Source organism: Galeopterus variegatus, unplaced genomic scaffold, assembly GCF_000696425.1.
Source record: "Galeopterus variegatus unplaced genomic scaffold, G_variegatus-3.0.2 Scaffold22218, whole genome shotgun sequence".
Lineage (NCBI taxonomy): Eukaryota > Metazoa > Chordata > Mammalia > Dermoptera > Cynocephalidae > Galeopterus > Galeopterus variegatus.
Window position 1 is genome coordinate 21635 of NW_007748329.1, and position 2037 is coordinate 23671.

General features: G+C 48.0%; 1 protein-coding gene across 1 annotated transcript in view; it reads left to right on the plus strand.

The window, feature by feature from the left end:
• LOC103583357 (HHIP-like protein 2) overlaps positions 1–1523 on the plus strand; it is a gene marked incomplete at both ends in the record, with an annotated part of 18920 nt that extends 17397 nt beyond the window's left edge. The window contains one exon of the mRNA XM_008564692.1: positions 1301–1523. Coding sequence (XP_008562914.1) covers positions 1301–1523 — 223 coding nt within the window. The remainder of the gene's footprint in view (positions 1–1300) is intronic.
• Between the last annotated feature and the right edge of the window lie 514 nt (positions 1524–2037).

A 2037-nucleotide genomic window follows, 5' to 3' on the forward strand; every position in this document is an offset into this window, starting at 1 on the left:
CACCATGAAAAGCAGCAGAATTATCATCATCATCATCATCTGAGCACTTCTTATGTCCTGGGCGCTGTTCCAAGTATTTTTTAATTTCCGTCAATCACTGCTGTGTGCCAGATACACAGCTCTCATTTCATCTTCACCATCTCCCCACGAGATGGGTAGTATTATTTCTTGCATTTTACAGATGTGCGAATTGAAACTTTGCAGGGTTTCCTTGCCCCTGGTCACCAGGATTTGAACCCAATTGTCTGGCACCATGCTCCTAACCCCTCACTGCACTGTCTCCTGAGGCCCTTTCTCCTCTCCACCTGAGCTCGTGGTGTATTTCCTACTACATCTACCCCATCCCCACAGATGAGTGAGGGCTGACCCCAATTCTTGCAAATGTATGCCTTCTGGTGACCTTGATTTCCTGCTCGCATCATCAGAGACTGTGTCCTCAACCTTTCTGTCTGTGTTTCTAGGCGAGCACCTCCAGGCAAGTGCAAATACAAGCCAGTGCCAGTGAAACCAAGAGTAAGCGGATCCAGTTCCGGCCACTCGCCAGTGAGTCTGTCTTTGAGTATCAGGCTCAGGCCTGGGTGTGGAGGCACACGCTCGGTCCCCTGGTGGAGGGGCTTGGTTTCTTTCCTTTATAGGTTGTCTTTTACTTGTGGCTCATTCTACACACCTCCTCTGCATACCAAGTGAGTGGGAGGGACACTGCTTCTACTGTGACCTGTTGTCCTCTAGTCAGTCATTCATTGAATCATTCATGTGTTTATTTATTTGGCATCATTCATTCAGTACTTACTGTGTCACAGGCACAAAGTAAGCACTGCGGATACAGAAATGAACACTTAAAGTCTCTGACCTGTAGTAGCTCAGGGTTGAATGGGAGGGGTGGATACTGCAGACAGGTAAAGAAATAAATGTGGCACTGAGCTTCTGGTACAGAAGGGTGCCAGAGCACTGAGAACCCCTGCAGTGGGACTTCTTCCTCCGGGTAGGTGGGGAATCAGGAAAGACTTATAGAGGAGGGACTCTATATCAAGGGAACTATCCCAGAGCCATGTATCACCCAAGGGACCCTATTACAAAAGTAATATATTTAGATGAAGGCCAGTTAAGGGCATTAGGAATATTGACTAACAGGATTTGTATTAAAGAGTGCTCATACAGGCCGGCCCATGGCTCACTCGGGAGAGTGCGGTGCTGATAACACCAAGGCCACGGGTTCGGATCCTNATGCCTTCTGGTGACCTTGATTTCCTGCTCGCATCATCAGAGTCTGTGTCCTCAACCTTTCCGTCTGTGTTTCTAGGCGAGCACCTCCAGGCAAGTGCAAATACAAGCCAGTGCCAGTGAAAACCAAGAGTAAGCGGATTCAGTTCCGGCCACTCGCCAGTGAGTCTGTCTTTGAGTATCAGGCTCAGGCCTGGCTGTGGAGGCACACGCTCGGTCCCCTGGTGGAGGGGCTTGGTTTCTCTCCTTTATGGGTTGTCTTTTACTTGTGGCTCATTCTACACCCCTCCTCTGCATACCAAGTGAGTGGGAGGGACACTGCTTTTACTGTGACCTGTTGTCCTCTAGTCATTCATTCATTGAATCATTCATGTGTTTATTTGGCATCATTCATTCAGTACTTACTGTGTCACAGGCACAAAGTAAGCCCTGCGGATACAGAAATGAACACTTAAAGTCTCTGACCTGTAGTAGCTCGGGTTGAATGGGAGGGGTGGATACTGCAGACAGGTAAAGAAATAAATGTGGCACTGAGCTTCTGGTACAGAAGGGTGCCAGAGCACTGAGAACCCCTGCAGTGGGACTTCTTCCTCCGGGTAGGTGGGGAATCAGGAAAGACTTATAGAGGAGGGACTCTATATCAAGGGAACTATCCCAGAGCCATGTATCACCCAAGTGACCCTATTACAAAAGTAATATATTTAGATGAAGGCCAGTTAAGGGCATTAGGAATATTGACTAACAGGATTTGTATTAAAGAGTGCTCATACAGTTACTGGTTTCCTGGGGGTGCTTTCCCTTATAGTCCTTTCCAGG